Source organism: Mytilus edulis, unplaced genomic scaffold, assembly GCF_963676685.1.
Source record: "Mytilus edulis unplaced genomic scaffold, xbMytEdul2.2 SCAFFOLD_111, whole genome shotgun sequence".
NCBI classification, from domain to species: domain Eukaryota; kingdom Metazoa; phylum Mollusca; class Bivalvia; order Mytilida; family Mytilidae; genus Mytilus; species Mytilus edulis.
Window position 1 is genome coordinate 96,879 of NW_027269020.1, and position 17,098 is coordinate 113,976.

General features: G+C 34.2%; 2 protein-coding genes across 3 annotated transcripts in view; both read right to left on the bottom strand.

Annotated features, from left to right (window-relative positions):
• Positions 1-16,619, bottom strand: part of LOC139509392 (uncharacterized) — a 64,938-nt gene extending 48,319 nt beyond the window's left edge. Inside the window, exons 1-2 of one of the 2 annotated variants that reach the window (XM_071296147.1) lie at positions 16,493-16,617; positions 4,128-4,282 (exon numbers count right to left, since the gene is read on the bottom strand). The gene's annotated coding sequence lies outside the window, so the exon portion shown is untranslated. Of the gene's footprint in view, positions 1-4,127; positions 4,283-16,492 lie in introns of both variants that reach the window. The other variant, XM_071296148.1, reaches the window with a different exon arrangement.
• LOC139509391 (uncharacterized) lies at positions 11,963-14,126 on the bottom strand. The gene has a single exon (XM_071296146.1). It carries the CDS (start codon positions 13,971-13,973, stop codon positions 11,964-11,966), a length of 2,010 nt encoding a protein of 669 aa, XP_071152247.1. The 5' UTR covers positions 13,974-14,126; the 3' UTR covers position 11,963.
• Positions 16,620-17,098: the final 479 nt, after the last annotated feature.

Consider the following 17,098-nt stretch of genomic DNA (forward strand, 5'->3'; position numbering starts at 1 on the left):
AAATTGGACATCATGCTATTTTTAGTACCGGTACTTGACTTAGAGCATAAACATTTGTGATTTTTTTAAGAGCAGGAGTCAGTTTCCAGAGGCAGATTTAGAAGGACCAGGGTGCCCCCCCCCCCCCCACACTTTTGTTGGAAAAATTTGGTTGATTATATAGGTAATCACTGAAGCATGACTTTACAAAGAAACTTACGACTAAGATTGATCGTAAGTATACTGAATTGTTCATGACTTACAATCAATCTTGGTTGTAAGTATTTTGTGAAATCAACTCATGAAGACTATACAATAATGATGTATAAACTTTGGAGTTATTAAATGTGTGTACAGAACTGAATTTCCAGAGAACTTAACTGTGTGAAAATAAGGACTTTTCACTTGCTCAAGCGGCATCACAAATAGTACAAGTGTGGATTGGTAACCCCCATTGACAGAAACAAGTGTGGATTGGTAACCCCATTGACAGAAACAAGTGTGGATTGGTAACCACCATTGACAGAAACAAGTGTGGATTGGTAACCCCTATTGACAGAAACAAGTGTGGATTGGTAACCTCCATTGACAGAAACAAGTGTGGATTGGTAACCTCCATTGACAGACACAAGTGTGGATTGGTAACCTCCATTGACAGAAACAAGTGTGGATTGGTAACCCCATTGACAGACACAAGTGTGGATTGGTAACCTCCATTGACAGAAACAAGTGTGGATTGGTAACCCCCACTGACAGAAACAAGTGTGGATTGGTAACCCCCATTGACAGACACAAGTGTGGATTGGTAACCCCCATTGACAGAAACAAGTGTGGATTGGTAACCCCCACTGACAGAAACAAGTGTGGATTGGTAACCCCCATTGACAGAAACAAGTGTGGATTGTTAACCCCCATTGACAGAAACATGTGTGGATAGGTAACCCCCATTGACAGAAACAAGTGTGGATTGGTAACCTCCATTGACAGAAACAAGTGTGGATTGGTAACCCCCATTGACAGAAACAAGTGTGGATTGGTAACCCCCATTGACAGAAACAAGTGTGGATTGGTAACCCCCATTGACAGAAACAAGTGCCTGTGTTTCAAACGTCTTTCCTGAATGGGCATTGTGATAAAATTAAGACAAAACTTTTATGGTTGTACTGCATTTTTAAATTTTGTCAATCAGTCATGCTTTTCTTCTTAGGCTGTGTAAGAACCTTCTTCCAATTTTACAATATGGACAGAGGAATTGAAGAAAAAGCTACCATTGTTGCCTACGGGAAACGAATTACACATCTTGACCCATTAAGCTTCTAGAAACACCACGTAAGAATTTTTTTAACAGTATAAATGCAGTTGGATGGCGATCAAAATAAATGATTATGAAGACTCAAACTAAAATGTCAGAGGTGTTAGTATACACTTTTATATAAAGCTTATTAATCTGTAAGGTAATGGAGGCATTAAAATTAGTCTTTCAAGTCCCCATTCCCAACTCTATATCTTTTACAAATGTTTTAAGACATGTAAGAGTTCAACGTGCATTTTTTTTCTTTGATTTTTTTTTTAACATTTAATATAAAAATGAAGATGTGGTATGATTGCCAATGAGACAACTATCCACAAAAGACCAAAATGACACAGACATTAACAACTATAGGTCACCGTATGGCCTTCAACAATGAGCAAAGCCCATACCGCATTTTCAGCTATAAAAGGCCCCGATAAGACAATGTAAAACAATTCAAACGAGAAAACTAACGGCCTTATTTATGTAAAAAAAAATGAACGAAAAACAAATATGTAACACATACACAAACGAAAACCACTGAATTACAGGCTCCTGACTTGGGACAGGCACATACATAAATAATGTGGCGGGGTTAAACATGTTAGCGGGATCCCAACCCTCCCCCTAACCTGGGACAGTGGTATAACAGTACAACATAAGAAGGAACTATAACCAGATGCTCCCCAGGGCGCAGCTTTATACGACCGCAGAGGTTGAACCCTGAACGGTTGGGGCATGTATGGACACAACATTCAAGCTGCATTCAGCTCTAAGTTTGGATTGTGATTAAATAGTTGACACAGCATAGGTTTCTGACACAGAATGAATATGGTCTAATGAACTTAAAATATTTTTTTTGCCTGTGAGCAATTCACTATGCTGTTGAATATTAATCCTCTCAAAAAAATGTTTGAAGAAATTTTCTTTTTATTTATGAAATCTGAAATGAGAAAAATTTAACCCCCCACCCCCATTTGTTTTCACATCCCCCTTTCCCTTTTTCCAAAACTGATCTCAATTCAAATTTCTAATGGAGTTTGCAACAATAACTACTCATTTAAATACATCATAAAATATTAAAATGTAAAATAAAGTGCTTGTTATCACTGAATGGTAAAGATTGTTTTAATTTATCAGTTGGTAGAAAAAGTGAATATACATTGTATATCGTATAAAACAATGATTTAAGTTGATTCAACTACTATTCTGGACAAAGAAAGATAACTCCATTTGAAATATTAATTATATATCTGTATTGTATAAAACAAAGATTTAAGTTGATTCAACTACTATTCTGGACAAAGAAAGATAACTCCAATTGAAATTGCAATTAGATATTTCTTGCTATTGCGCAATACTGAGTATTTGAAAATATTTGCTATTGCACAATACTGTGCAATTGAAGATTTCTTGCTATTGCTCAATACTGTGCAATTGAAAATTTCTTGCTATTGCACAATACTATGCAATTGAAGATTTCTTGCTATTGGTGAATACTGTGCAATTGAAAATTTCTTGCTATTGCACAGAACTTAATATAATGATTTTGGATCCTGATTTGAACCAACTTGAAAACTGATCCCATTATCAAAAATCTAAGTACATGTTTAGATTCAGCATATCAAAAAAACCCAAGAATTCAATTTTTGTTAAAATCAAACTAAGTTTAATTTTGGACCCTTTGGACTTTAATGTAGACCAATTTGATAACGGGACCAAAAATTAAGAATCTACATACACAGTTAGATTTGGCATATCAAAGAACCCCAATTATTCAATTTTTGATGAAATCAAACAAAGTTTAATTTTGGACCCCGATTTGGACCAACTTGAAAACTGGGCCAATAATCAAAAATCTGAGTACATTTTTAGATTCAGCATATCAAAGAACCCCAAGGATTCAATTTTTGTTAAAATCAAACTAAGTTTAATTTTGGACCCTTTGGAAATTAATGTAGACCAATTTGAAAACGGGACCAAAAATTTAGAATCTACATACACAGTTAGATTCGGCATATCAAAGAACCCCAATTATTCAATTTTTGATGAAATCAAAACAAAGTTCAATTTTGGACCCTTTGGGCCCCTTTTTCCTAAACTGTTGGGACCAAAACTCCCAAAATCAAACCCAACCTATCCTTTATGGTCATAAACCTTGTGTTTAAATTTCATAGATTTTTATTTACTTATACTAAAGTTATTGTGCGAAAACCAAGAATAATGCTTATTTGGGCCCTTTTTTGGCCCCTTATTCCTAAACTGTAGGAACCAAAACTCCCAAAATCAATCCCAACCTTCCTTTTGTGGTCATAAACCTTGTGTCAAAATTTCATAGATTTCTATTCACTTAAACTAAAGTTAGAGTGTGAAAACCAAGAAAATGCTTATTTGGGCCCTTTTTGGCCCCTAATTCCTAAAATATTGGGACCAAAACTCCCAAAATCCATCCCAACCTTCCTTTTGTGGTCATAAACCTTGTGTTAAAATTTCATTGATTTCTATTCACTTTTACTAAAGTTAGAGTGCGAAAACTAAAAGTATTCGGACGACGACGACGCAGGACGACGACGCCAACGTGATAGCAATATACGACGAAAAATTAAAATTTTTGCGGTCGTATAAAAATTAGTTGAAAAAGGCTTAACTCATCAGATGGACAAAAATACAAGTGGACGTAAACAATTTTTATTGCACATTTGTTGTTTAACAATTTACTCTGATAACAGAGTTAAGTTATTAAGTATCCCTATAATAAATATAACATGTATAAGCTACTGACTTTGAAGGAGATTAAGATCAGTAAAAAGTAATCTAAGTACAGAGTATAAACCTAAAATTCAAAGGTATAAATCACCTGTTTATGGAACATAACCTTGCTCTTAGAAATTTAGGATCCTTTTGCAATATTTATTTTGATCATCGACACAGTTATCATGGTTACTTGACCTGTTGTGCAGGATTGGTTATTATCCAGAACATATTGTCTATTTCACACAAGTGAAGTGCAACCTAAAAAGTAAAGCAAAATTTGTCAAAATTTTCGTTTTATTCTACCAATGATCGGAGCTCATTTGCCTTTTTTATACGCCCGTCAAATTTTGACGGGAGGTATTATGGTATACAAATGTCCGGTGTCCGTCCATCTGTCCGGCGTAAACATGTCGCACCGTAACTTGAGAACGACTTATCCAAATTTCATGAAACTTAATAAAGTTGTTTCTTATGATGGTCAAATGATCTGTATACTTTTTGGTGAAAATAAGATTAAAACTTTTTGAGTTATGGCACATTGTAACTTAAACAGGGGTCGCACCGTATCTAAAAAACAATTCTTGATTATTGCTTAAAACTTTACACACTTCTTAGTTATATTAATCTTAATATCTGTATACTTTTTGGTGATGATTCAACATTTCATTTTTGAGTTATTGAGTATTTTGTAAAGAAGGGGGAGGGTTTTTTACATGTCGCGCCGTATCTATAAAACGATTTATGATTATTGCTTAAAACTTTACACACTTCTTTTTTATATTAATCTAAAGATCTGTATACTTTTTGGCGATGACTCAAAGTTTTATTTTTGATTTATTGAGTACTTTGTAAAAAAGGGGAGGTTTTTTTTACATGTTGCGCCGTATCTCAAAAACAATTTATGATTATTGCTTGAAACTGACCACACTTCTTTGTTATATTAATCTAAAGATCTGTATACTTTTTGGTTTGATTCAAAATTTTATTTTAGTGGTATTTGTAAAAAAAAAAAAACGGGTGGAGGGGTTTCACATGTCCTGATGTGTCTCAAAAGCAATAAATGGTAATTGCTTAAAACTTTCTCAGAAACTATTCATGATTATTGCATAAAACTTCCACACAAGACGTCGGGCGTATCATGCGCTCATGGCGCAGCTGTTTATTGTATTTTATTTGACCCCCTTGGAGGTCTGTTGGTAGCATGCTCTCCTTGAGAGTGTCAGATCACAAGCTTGGTCATACCACAGACTTGGTATTTGCTGCTTTTCGCTAAGCAAGCAACATTTAGGAGTAAGACAAAGATGCAAAGACTAATTGTCTCAGAGTTCAGTGGCGGGTCCAGGGGGGGGTTCCGGGGGTTGGAACCCCCCCTTTTTTTGGCCGATCAATGCATTTGAATGGGAGCATATAGTTGGAACCCCCCCCCCTTACTCTGGGTTGGGAACCCCCCCCCCCCCTTTTTAAAATGGCTGGATCCGCGCCTTGAGTTAGAATAATATATCCGGATAGGGTGACACATCTTCCTGTGTGCTGTTACCTTGTGAACCAGCACATTAAAACCCAGCTCAGCATGTCTATAGCTAGTACAAGGCAAGGTTTATATGAATATCATATTATCATGTTCTCCTCCTGAACATGCATTTAATTTGCCACTGGACCTTAAACAGTAATCAATCCAACTTTTTAATCATGCTTTATAAAATTGACTGATGATCTCTTTAAAGTGTGTCAACAGTGCTTAATTATCATTCCTTCAGTTTCACAAAGCTTTTACCACCATGACCACAGTATAGAATGTAAAACAAAAATTTACTGTCTGTCATTAATTTATGTATCATAGATTGTAATTTTGCTTATTTTTCTTCTCAACTGTTACCTATTTTGACATCGGACTGGGATTTCTTTTATCATAGATATAGAAAGATGTGGTGAGTGCCAATGAGACAACTCTCCATCCAAATAACAATTTTAAAAAAAGTGAACAATTATAGGTCAATGTACGGCCTTCAACACGGAGCCTTCAGTTGGCTCACACCAAAAAACAAGCTTTAAAGCTATATGTTCATACTGAGTTTTATTGTGTGTATTACTGTGTGTTTGTTTATTCGACATTGACTAGAGGTATAGGGGGATGGTTGAGATCTCATAAAATTTGTATAACCCCGCCCCATTTTTGCACCTGGCCTTTGTTAGTCTTGTATGTTTTTTTTTAATTTTAGTTCATTTATATGTTTTGGAGGGGTTTAGTATGACGTCCCTTTTCACTGAACTAGTACACAATTTTATTTAGGGGCAAACTGAAGCCCACCTCTGGGTGCTGGATTTTCTCGCTGTGTTGAAGACTTGGGCTGTTTTCTGCTCTTTAGTCGGGTTGTTGTCTCTTTGACATGTTCCCCATTTCCAATCTCAATTTTACATAAATTTCTATGTAAGTAAGTAAGTAAGTAAGTAATTTTTATTGGTTTAAAATCCAAAATTACAGGATTGATACCAAGACAATACAAATTTGTTATACACAAAAATACAAACATATATATATCATAGCAATTTCATAAACATTATATGAGGAGGTGGTACCACAAAGTTATTTAGTGCTTAATAAAGCATTTCTAGAAATGTACATGTTGCTTATAAATTTAACAATAATTCTAATTATATCAGTCTCAACACACGTATATAAAAATTTAAATCTTGCTTCATTAGTCATATTTAAAAAAGAGGGAACTATTTCACTAATTTTGGAAAACAGTTGGTCTCTAATTATATTTAGTTTTGTACATTTTAAAGTGAAATGAAATTCATCTTCAACTTCTAAGAGGCACAAAGGACAAATTCTTTCTTCTACAGGGGTTTTAGTGTGACGCCCTTGTTCAATTCTAAGAACACTGTTACTAATACGAATTTTAGCAAAATGCCCTATTACTTTTCTGTCTATATTTAACAATAAATAGTTTTCCAATTTATAATTTTCTTTAAGCTGTCTATATGTTCTCAGCTTATTACCATGTACTGATTTATTATCACAAAATATATTTTCTTTCCAATAATTAAGATATCTATCATTAAGTTTGGTATGAATTGCATATAATAAACGCCTTTTTGAAATAGTATCATGATTTTTCCAAACATGTGAAAAATTTAATGTAGCAAGTAACTGTTCAATCTTTTTAGCAAATCCATTGGTTAATTGCAGGTTGGAACAATATACATCTTTTAGTAAACAATTGTTATCAGATTTGATCACATGCAACCAGAAGCCAATTGACAGTTTTAAAGCTTCTATAAAAACTGGATACATACCAAGTTCAGCTAGTACTGCTAAATTGACAGCTGATTTATTTACTCCTATTAAAGTTTTTGCAAATTTAATTTGGACTTTGATGGTAGCCAATGACCAATATTTTGACTCTAGATTTGTAATATCTTTTATCATATACAGAGACCAAACTTCACTACAGTAAAGAAGTATAGGTTTAACACAAGCATTAAAAAGCTTTAAGTGAGGTAATACATTGATATCTTCAGAAAATAACAGTTTTCTAATACAAAATATAGCTTTTGAGGCTTTTTTACAAAGAAGTCTCACTGCTTCTGTAAAACTACCAGATGGTTTAAACAGTATACCCAAATATTTATATATAAATATTCTGTACAGTGTTCCAAAATATTATCACTAAAAACAAACTTGTCTTTTGTAAGTTTTTTACCTGATTTGTTAAAAATCATAACTTTGGTTTTGTCAAGATTTACTGTTAAATCCCAACTAGTCAGGGTTGGCAAAAACCCGGGTTTTATGAGTATTGCCCAGCCCAGTGGGAAATACTGGGAAAACCCGGGTTTTACTGGGTTTTAGTGGGTAATACTGGGCAATACTGGGTAATATAAATTCTGGTCTGAATTTTATAGAGGATTCAGTGATCAAACACAAATTTTATACATTTAAGATATATATAACCTTTTTTGTTTGTTTGGATTGGTAAAACTGTAAATCATAAAGCAAAATACTTTTTTTTAAATAAATATAACTCCTATTAAGAATTAACAATAACATGCATACATGTGAACCTCCCGACGGGAGTACAATAATCCCGTTTTCAGGGGTCTCCTCCCGTCCTCCCGTTTAGGAGAAAAAACTCCCGTGTATGAAATATTTCATGAATGAAAATTTCAGCGGCCATATTTGATAATTTCTTACTACCGTACAGGTGTAATTGACACCTGTGTTAAATTTTACCTGTAAATCAAAGAAGAAGTATAATTATATGGCTTCACTTGACAGCTTAGGTGTCAAACATACTGGTAATCAACGATGTTTACCTCTGTCTAACTGCCGTTGTGGTATAAAAAACTTTGTGTATTTAATTACTTCCCTTTGATTTGTCCTGTTTTAAGTTATTTTGCTTTTAAAAATGTAAATTGTAAAAAGACTATAAATGAATAATATTTTTATCAAATTGTCATGAAAGGATGGTAATTAAATGAATTTAAATGTTTTGGGACAAATAAAAAACAAAAATTTTATAAATTACTTTAGCAATCTAGACTTCTTTTCAAGGATTAAATTGAAGTTTATATAATAAGTCTCTCTACAAAATTTGTGATATGTATTGTCAATATTTACATTTTATCTTACACTAAATAAAAATCCTTGATTAGGTTAGTTCCTAGTAAAACCTTGAGATAGAGAATTATTTATTTCAGTATATAAGATTTAATTGATTTAGCTAAAGATAGCAAAACATTTTACACTGTTTGAGTCTTTTAAGTTTTAAAGAAATATGACTTTCATAATGCTTGAAAACCATGCAGTGTTTGTTATTTTTCTTATTAATTTATCATGTTGCAAATATACATGTAAGTACCTTTCTATACAAATCTATACAAATAAGATAAATAGATATAATGATTTATTTGCAAGCAGTAAATACTCAATTATCAAAAACAAAACAAAACAAAACAAAACAAAACAAGAAACAGATTCTTCTTAATATTTTATTTTCATTCAAATAGAAAGGCAATAAGGGTACTATAAACATATTACAATTTGATGGAAATTTGAAGAAAAACACCATTTCTACATCATACGGTCACATTTACGACAAAATTTATGTCGATAAAAAACCTCCTGATCTGAGTCCTAATCTCCTGACCAAAATTTCCAAATCTCCTGATCTGAGTTTCACAGTCCATCACATGTATGAACATGTAAGAAAAATTAAATTTAAATAATGTATATATATGTACTGTCACTAATTAGTAAGTAATTATTCAGATTTGAATGCAATTTTCAATTCTATAAGTGTTAATGGCATGACCCCTTAGGGTGTTTATGTAGCAATATGACAAATGTATGAATGTATAACATTTGAAATTAACAATTCACTTAAACATTGCAATAATTTTTTTTTCAAAAGTATGGATTATTGAAACAATGCTTGGTAATTAACAAGGTTTCCTTAAATGTGCAAATCTTGTATTCCAGTTACATAGAAGGGAATGAAATTGAATTTTTCATCCTTTTAAAAATGACTGTCAATGGTTATCTGTATAAAAAGTATATATTTAGCTGTTATACTACGAAACTACACCAAGACTTTACTATGATGTGTTAAAATAAGCTTAAAAAATCATATTGCCCAGTAATGCCCAGTATTCCCCATTTCTGGGAGTATTGCCCAGCCCGGGAAAACCCGGGTTTTCCCAGCCGGGAATTCCCGGGCGGGTAATACTTTGCCAACCCTGCAACTAGTGCAATATAAACTAAGCTTGTCAAGGCATTTTTGTAAGCCATTAGCCGATTCAGAAATAAGGACTAAATCATCAGCGTATAACAGACATGATATATCATTATCATTTAACTTGGGTGGTTCACATGTTGAGTCAAAAATAGATGGTAAATCATTAATATATAAAGAAAATAATGTAGGGCTTAAAATACACCCTTGTTTTACCCCAACTGAGGAATTAAAAAAATCAGTGATACCTTCCGAGATCTTTACCGAGTACAAAACCTCTTTATACATATCTTTCATTATACTAAAAAAGGGACCATCTATGTTGTAATAAGACAATTTGTAAAAGAGGGCATCTCTGTTAATAGTATCAAATGCCTTCCTGAAATCAATGAAACAGGCATATATCTTTTTTGATGATTTAAATGCTTTATCAATTATAGTTTTTAGAGTTAAAATATGATCACTTGTTCGACTTCCCTTTCTGAATCCAATTTGCTCACGACAAATAAGTTCATTTCCTTCAAGATACTTTTCTAATCTGTTATGTAAAACTTTTAGAAAAAATTTTCCTAAACAACTTGAAAGGGCTATACCTCGGTAATTAGATGGATCATTAAAACACCCACCCTTGAAAATGGGCTTAATAAAATTTTTTCTCCATAAAGTTGGGTAGATACCAGACTTAAGTATAAGATTAAACAATTTTACATAAACATCAATATTCATATAGGGCAACGTCGGCAGTTTTCGACCACTTAACGGTAAATTCGATTGTGACGTCAGAGAAAAAACAATGGTCATCTTCACGTTACAAGTGAATATCTTTACATATTGGACATTATTTTCGTCGAAGAAACAATACTTAATTTTTGATAATTGCATTAGTAATGACTATTTTGACGTTGTTAAATATTCGGGTATTTTCGACCATGTTCGGGTATTTTCGACCACGGTCGGACATTTTCGACCACTTTCTAATTTCCTTCTGTCATATCACTGATAACATTATATTATGGTTCGACCCCAGAATCAATTGTTCATGAAGTGTTTAATTGATAATTATTTTGCCATCGTAAGTGGAGATAAACGACCATTTAACTTCTCAAAGTGATACCGTTTCGGTATTCACACGAACGTTACAAGTTTTGATCAGCAACTGATATTATTCAGGCATGCAAGCTTTAAAAAAAATCAATGTTGTGTTTCTGAAAATTTCGAATTACCTGTTTTAAGCGGATTTCACAAGAAAAAATGAACCTCTACAACTGCTTGCACGGGGCTTGTGAATACTTGTGCGAATTTAAATTAATTGCCGTGACCTGTATTGATAAGATCACATTGTCAGATGAATAAAGTAAGTGTTTCTTTGTGTAAATAAGTATAGTGGTGCACGTGATATTGTTCATTCAGTGTGCCCTTTTACGTTCCATATAATTGATTGATAAAGAACACGCGCTTGAATATGCATTGAACACAAGAAGGCTTATATTATAGGACTAACATTATGATATCCCCCTCAAACAAATAAAAATAAAATAGTTTCTCCCTAAAGTTACGGCAAGTAATCATTTATGACAAAAATGTATTTATCAGAAAAACGATTATAACAAATTGCCGAAGCCACGCTGAATTTATTATTTTTCATAATGTTCTGTATTCTAAGATAAAATACGGGGGGGGGGGGGGGGGGGGGGGGGTCAGATACCAAAGGGACAATTAAACTAAAAAATGGACAGTCCACACATACCCAACACAGAAAACTAAGAGTGAGCAACACAAACCCCACAAAAAACTAAAGACTGGGCTTCACTAACCCTACAAAAACTAACGATTGTGCAACACGAAACCCACAAAAAACTAGACTGTGCAACACGAACCCCACAAAAACATAAGACTGCAACACGAATCCAACAAAAAACTAAAGATTGATCAACACGAGCCGCACAAAAAACTAGACTGCAACAATAAACACACAAAAAACTAAAGACTGTGCAACACACACCCGTACCAAAGACTAATGACTCCCCAAAAAAATGTGTTTCAACTATCGAAAATAACAACAGATAATGCATCACAGTATACATGTAGCAATATTATTTCTTTTAAATCATTGCACTGTAGTAATAAATATATAGAATTTGTAACTGCAAGTCATACAATGTCATTCATTTTGAAAATTTTGTCACATAACATATCTGACGGTTTTAGAGGCAATCATCACACTCATATGGAAAGCTAACGATGTCGTCAATATGCACACAAGAAAAGTCAACACCAGAGCATTTTGCATGATAAAAGGAGGAGCAAATCTCGCAACATATATAAATATCGTCTGTTTCAAGTAAACACTTGGAACAAAGCCTGGAAGTAGTCGATTTCTCCGATTTCTTTTGTTTTTTGGATAATTTACGTTTCTTATTTTCTTCCATTCTTTTCTTTTTCTCATTTTTTTTCTCTTCCTTTTTAGCATTTGCCTCTTCCTTTAGTTTGCGTTTTAATTCTCTATCAATCTTACGCTTTTCTTTCATTTCCTGTTCATCTTCTTTCTGCTGTTTTCTATTCTCTAAAAATTTTATCATTTCCGATCCCGATACGGCTTTTGGTAGTACAGTGCGAGTTTTCTTTTTCTTGAGAGTCTTTTGTTCACTTGGAGTGACAAGTAGGAGTTCAAAAGATGATGAAGGTGCTTTTTCACACGATTGTTTGTTTTCGTCTTTGTGTGGTGTTACATTGACATTGCATGGATTAACTTGTATGATGATTTCTGGATAAAGACAAGGAGGCTGATCATGCAATTCTTCAACTATTGTATGTGATGTTTCACATGAGACAGAGTCAAAAATTTCAGATGGCATTAAAGCAATTTCTGTATCCGCCTCATCAGCAATTTGTACGGGTTCTTGATCTAGATTGTAGGTCCCAGAACTATTGGTAACTGGACGACTATCAACCTGGGCATCTTTACAATTCATATCGTCATTACCGAGATCCTGGTCTGGTTTTGCCCTGGCAAATACTTCAGATGGCTCGACTTTAGATTTATCTACACTTTCAACTGAAAATGGATAAAGCCCCGTATGACGGAAACCTTTAATTGCTACATCAACTGTTGTTCCTTTTGCCCACGCCGACTTAAATACAGAAGCAAAGGTACCTTTTGTGACAAATTCACCCGGATTTTTGAACTGGTAATCTCTCACTGAATCTCTCCAGTGCTTCTTCAAAGGCCCAAACAGAGTAACATCACAAGGCTGTAATATATGACTTGCATGTTCGAGCAAACAGTACAATATAACATTCTCAGACTTACAAAGCTGAGCTGTTTCCAGGCTAATATGGCTAGTATGTCCATCCACCAGCAAAATAACCGGTAGCTTTACTTTTCGGTCCTTTATGGCAGTAATAAAATGATCACGCACCCAGGTGTAAAATAGTTCGGAATCCATCCAACCAGTCTTTGTCCGACCAAGTACTGCTTCAGTGAAACCTTCTAGTGGATTAAACCGGAAACGCTCCCCTGGAAATACAAGCATAGGTGGTAAGTAGTGTGCTGTTGCACTCATACATGCAAGAACTGTTATCTGTGATTTGTCAGCTGAACATGTTGAATACACATTCTTACTGCCTTTAGCAGCCACAATTTTACCAGATTTTGGATCTTGCGGAAAACCACTTTCATCTGCGTTATATATGCGGGAAGCATCTTTCAATATATGTATTCCCTCTTCATAATTTTCCGTTAGGTACTTTGCAAAATCTTCAAACCACCATTTTATTTTTTGCCAAGATATAACTGCACGTTCCTTACCAAGTTTCTGCGGAGTGCGAGTAGAAATCTCAGGATGGCGTTTCATGAAAGCATATAACCAATCCTTACCCGGCATATTATCTTTAAATGGGGTTTTCCTACCGTCATGATCCAAAATTGTCTTCACCGTATACAGAAGTTGCTGTCTTGTTTGGCCATAGCCGATTTTTGCCATATCTATGACCCAGTGGACTAGCATTTCTTCCTCACTGTCAAATAATACCGGACTAGGTCCTGATCTTGCTTGAAGACTAGATCTGCCATTAAGTTTGTCTATAATAGTCGTTTTTGGAACATTGTATTGTCGTGATGCGGATCGAATTGACATTGCCTTACTTTCAACCATTTGTACTGCATTTTTGATATCCTCTAGAGCATAATTTCTGTACTTGTTTCGTTTCCCCATTGTATTTGAAAATCTGAAAGCAGAAAAAGGTGAGGTAAAAACCTGCTTAAACAAGAAATTGTGCCGACGCGATGATACATGTATTTTATGACTTCATTGAAACTTAATCCAGGCGTTAAGGATGTTAAACGAGACGAAATGGGGTTAAATGGAAATCACTTATACTTGAAGATATCCTGTTTTTATCTCTTTTTAAATGTATCTATTTCATGTATCAATACGATTTTATTTTGCACATGTACATACAAAATTAGTAGACCCGGTCATTTTGCATTTCCCAGACAAGTTAAATGAAGGAAATGATCATATACAGTATATTTGGAATGTTACGGGACAAAGATGAAGCAAATAAAACAGACCGAAAAAAACCCAACCTGTAGCAACTGAGGTATTAAATTAAATACAAATATGATTACACACTTTCGAAAATACTAATATAATATACACAAACAATGTGGAGAGTTGTCTCATTGGCACTCATACCACACCTTCTTAATTATATTAATACATGTACATTTTTAGAGTAAAAAAAGTGAACAAAAACATTTAAATTTTAACAACCTGGAAGGTGACCCAAGTGCACCACGAGAAAAACAAACACAACAGAGAAAACAGGTAGGAGTTGGTGGACATGGGGTCCCTGGGATAAGGGAGACGATAATCGGGAGTAACTGGGAGTAAAATAAGGGGGTCGGGTTAAGGGGAATGAGAACAGGGAATAAAGGGGAGGGATTGTTAGCTCAAGTTGATATTAAAAGAAGGGAAGTGGTGATTGCTACCCCTTGTCAAACCCCTCCCGTCCACCCTCTTTTAGGGATCATTTTATAAACGTCTTCGGGTTTTCTATTGACACGTAGACGAATTGCTTTGATTTCGCGGAGGAAAAAAATAAGTTTGGACTAAAAAATATCCTTCAAAAGCAGACTGCATTTTGATCTTGTTGCTCAGATAAAGTTTTGATTTTCTTATTTTCAGCTAGTAAAAAAAATTACAATCACAGTGTATTCGACATTCCAATTGCGATAACATTGTCCTTCTGACTATGACATTGTCTATACAAGGTGCCCGATTTCGTTACGTCATTCATATTGTGACGTCACTGTAGCCTTGAAAAACGTAAACAAAGCGTCCATAGTAACACAAAATATACAAGACTGGTCGAAAATAGGCGAAATACGTGTGAAAGGGATATAAGTTGATTATCGGCAAAATATTTTTTAAAATGCGTCTGATTTATTCATTTATGTGTTCATTTTTATTCCCAGGAATTTAGCGAACAGTGTCATTAGGTTTTCATGCTTGAACAGTAGGTGTTTTTTACTGAAATCATTTGTTGAAAGACAGATATTTTTTAACACATGACGTAATACTTGTTTTTATCATGGCGAGATTTTCCACGACAACCGCTACAAATTATGTAACTTACTACTTCTTTCCGTGAACTGCAGCTAACCTAACCTTCCATGACAAATATTTAGTTCTGCAGATCTGCACGCGGAAAGGATGCGGAAACAACGCCTCGCGTGCATGAAATCGCTCGCGAAATGTTCGGTGGTCGAAAACTGCCTCTGGTCGAAAATACCCGACAGTACTCTAACAAGATATTTGTAACATTTCATTTGTAATACAATCTGAACCACTTGCTTTATTATTCTTTAAAGATTTTGCTGCAATAACCACCTCCTCAGTTGTAATAAAACTGTTTAACATCTTAGTACATGTATTACAATCTTTAAAAGTAGTATACTCTTTCTTATCATTACAAACATTTTTATCATAATCAGTATTCATTAATTTATTAAAATATTTAAACCATTCTTTAGGTTGTATGTTAGAACTAGGATCCTTGAAGTTCTCCTTTTTTCTATGTTGATGTTGAAAGGTAAAATAATAAAGCTTTTATGCTGCATTTTAATGTTTAATATTATGGATTAATTTAATATAACCATACATGCTTTTCCTCTATAACACATTCAGCTATATGTGCTCCAACAATGGAGGGATTTACATAAAGAAGAAAGTGCACAAGTATGCACAGAAACGAAAGTTGTCCAATGAATATTATTTCTAGCGTCTTAATAGATATATATGTCATTGATTTCTTCTTCCACATTCTGCCCACATTCTACATGTAAAATATTGTAACAAGTTGTGCATGGATAAAAACTGGTTAAAATAATGGTATCCAGGACTGAGGTTAATAATCATGTTTATAAATGGTGACCATGTCAACGTATATTTGTTCCGCCTAACAGAAGTTCCACTGGAAACTTTGTTATAAACAATATCAGAATACCTATTCATGTTGGAACAAATATTCTATACTATTTATTCCGTTAGGAACATATACTGTAATATTTATTCCTGTGGAAATAATATTCCAGAATATGTTTTCCTTTTGGAACTTATATTGATCTATATTCCGTGACAACCATAGTGTTGATTTAACAGATTTGACTGATTTGATTTGTCATTTGAAGACGTAGTGAAAAAGTGATTGTAAATAATCTCTTTCTTACCTTGTTTCTTTTAAAGTTCACATAATAAATGTTTTCCGCAGAGCAAAGAAATTATCTGGAAGTTTGAAGAGGAATCTTACCAGAAAGACATTACGTAGCTTCTCGCGGTACTAAGGGGAAATAACTTATTTAATTAAAACACGTGCGAGTTCTTTCCGCGCAATAATTTAAATGGCATGTAATGCGTCTTTGGTCAGCAACTTCAGAGGCGGATTTAGGGGGGTCAGGGGCCCGGGCCCTCCCTTTTTGGGAAAAAAATTGGTTGCTTATTTTTGGGAATCACTGAAGCGTGACTGGAGCGGGCCCCTTCTTAGGTCAGGCAGTGGGTCCCCACTTATGAAAATTTCTCGATCCGCCACTGAACTTGTTATAAAATATCACAAGGATTATTAAAAATACCTACAAGACCATAAGATCTACTGTTTCCTAACTCAGTTTCATTTCTCGATCCGCCACTGAACTTGTCATAAAATATCACACGGATTATTAAAAATACCTACAAGACCATAAGATCTACTGTTTCCTAACTCAGGATGCTGTAGCCCAAATAGATCCAAATAGTTATGACTGTACGCACAGTAATGGCGAACCCTACTCAAGGCCGTA

Bases quoted from the DNA above. Each gene is read 5' to 3' on its own strand.
- LOC139509391 (XM_071296146.1), bottom strand. From the start codon at position 13,973: ATGGGGAAACGAAACAAGTACAGAAATTATGCTCTAGAGGATATCAAA.